Source organism: Geospiza fortis, unplaced genomic scaffold, assembly GCF_000277835.1.
Source record: "Geospiza fortis unplaced genomic scaffold, GeoFor_1.0 scaffold1226, whole genome shotgun sequence".
NCBI lineage: Eukaryota > Metazoa > Chordata > Aves > Passeriformes > Thraupidae > Geospiza > Geospiza fortis.
The window spans coordinates 63,243-65,014 of record NW_005054711.1 but is presented as its reverse complement, the minus strand read 5'-3'; the positions used below and the strand labels follow the sequence as shown (position 1 = coordinate 65,014).

At 42.4% G+C, this 1,772-nt stretch overlaps 1 protein-coding gene across 2 annotated transcripts in view; it reads left to right on the top strand.

Moving 5' to 3' along the window:
- Window positions 1-1,772, top strand: part of SLC6A1 (solute carrier family 6 member 1) — a 21,827-nt gene that overhangs the window by 15,628 nt on the left and 4,427 nt on the right. For both annotated transcript variants that reach the window (XM_005430929.2, XM_031065235.1), the window contains one exon: window positions 1,294-1,461. In XM_005430929.2, coding sequence (XP_005430986.1) covers window positions 1,294-1,461 — 168 coding nt within the window. The remainder of the gene's footprint in view (window positions 1-1,293; window positions 1,462-1,772) is intronic.

Sequence of the window (1,772 nt, the reverse complement as noted above, 5' to 3'; positions counted from 1 at the left end):
AAAATTTTAACCTTTTTTTTTCTTTTTTTCTTTTTCTTTTTTTTCTTTTTTTTTTTCTTTTTGGTGTTCTAGAATAGAAATTAGCGGTCTAAAATCTAAATTTTCCACATACACAAAAATGCCAACATTCTGTAAACTGAATTCCTCCACAAGCACTTCTGGCGACAGAGCAGGGTTCTAAACTCATGTTCTTCCCTCATGGCATTCTGTGGCATGTATTAATCATTTTATACTACATTGCTGTGGGTTTTCTGGCAAACTCTTCAAGGAATCTGTACTGGAAACCACAGAACAGCTTTTTCCTGATTCTAAACTTTACCCAGTTAATCCCATTCAGTACTTTGTGAAGTAGTAGGCAAAGAAATGTAAATGTACTACACATACACTGACCCCATATGCAATGTAACAAACTATGACACACGAGCCAGCGTTTAACCAGAGAAAGCAAATGAGGAGCACTAAAAAGGCACAGAAATGTGCTCATGTTGAGGGTTCCTCGAGTCCTCCCTTCCCGCATCAAGGCAGGTTTCATTTTTGTAAAAAACATAAAGGCACAAGAGGTACATTTTATTTTAGTGGCACAGGAGGAAGGTGCCCAGCATTGTCAGCCTGGCCAGGTTTGTCAAGTCCTCAGCAGAACGTGCTGCCCAGCCCAGCTCAGAGCAGGGATAAAAATCTGCCTCTGGGAATCTGTCCTGCACAAGGGCTCAGCCTGGGATCAGAACGAGCCTCCCTCTCTCCTGATTCACTTTAGCAGGTTTTCCTGGCTGCTTTAGCCATTTGAGACAGGCCAGGACAGGAGATTTTCCTGGGAATAGCCCCATGGAATTCCGTGTCTGCAGGGCATCATTGGAGAACATCCCAAAAGCAACGTGGGTGCTGCTGCTCAATGGCACAATGGGCACACGTACATGGTGCCACTGAGCAGCAGCACCCACTTTGTTATTGAGTTCCAGGTATTCCCAGGATCCCTACTGGGTTGCTTTTGGGTTCCAGGTATTCCCAGGATCCCTATTGGGTTGCTTTGGGTTCCAGGTACTCCCAGGATCCCTATTTTCCCCAGCAGCCCCCGTCCCTCTGGCTCTGTGAAGGTTATCCAAGGAATTTACTGCTCCCAGCAGCACACCTGGATTATCTGGCAGGTTAATCTGAGGTGCAGGTTTATATGTGAAAACACAGTTTTGAGGTGAAACATTCATTTTGGCAAGAGGCGTCTTGGGAAGCTCCAGAAAAACTCTTGAAGCCAGAACACTCTGGGAATCTGACCCCAAACCCTCCCTTCTGCTTTTGCAGGGAGTGTTCATCTTCAGTGCTGTGCAGATGACCCCCCTGACCATGGGCAGTTACGTGTTCCCGAAATGGGGCCAGGGGGTGGGCTGGTTCATGGCCCTGTCCTCTATGGTGCTGATTCCTGGCTACATGGCATACATGTTCCTCACCCTGAAAGGATCCCTAAAACAGGTAAGTCTGCCTGCCCCAACCCCCTCGGTGTGGTATTTGAGGGGTGCCCAGATGAAGGAAGGAATGATGAATCTGACTCCATGTTCTTAAAAGGCTAATTTATTATTTTATTAAGATTTATTATTTTTTATTGATACTATATTATATATTAAGATACTAATGTAAGATATTATGTTATATTATATTTGTATTATATTTAATTAATTATATTAATATTTTATTAAGATACTATGTTATATATTAAGATACTATTTTAATATATCATATCATATCATATCATATCATATCATATCATATCATATCATATCATA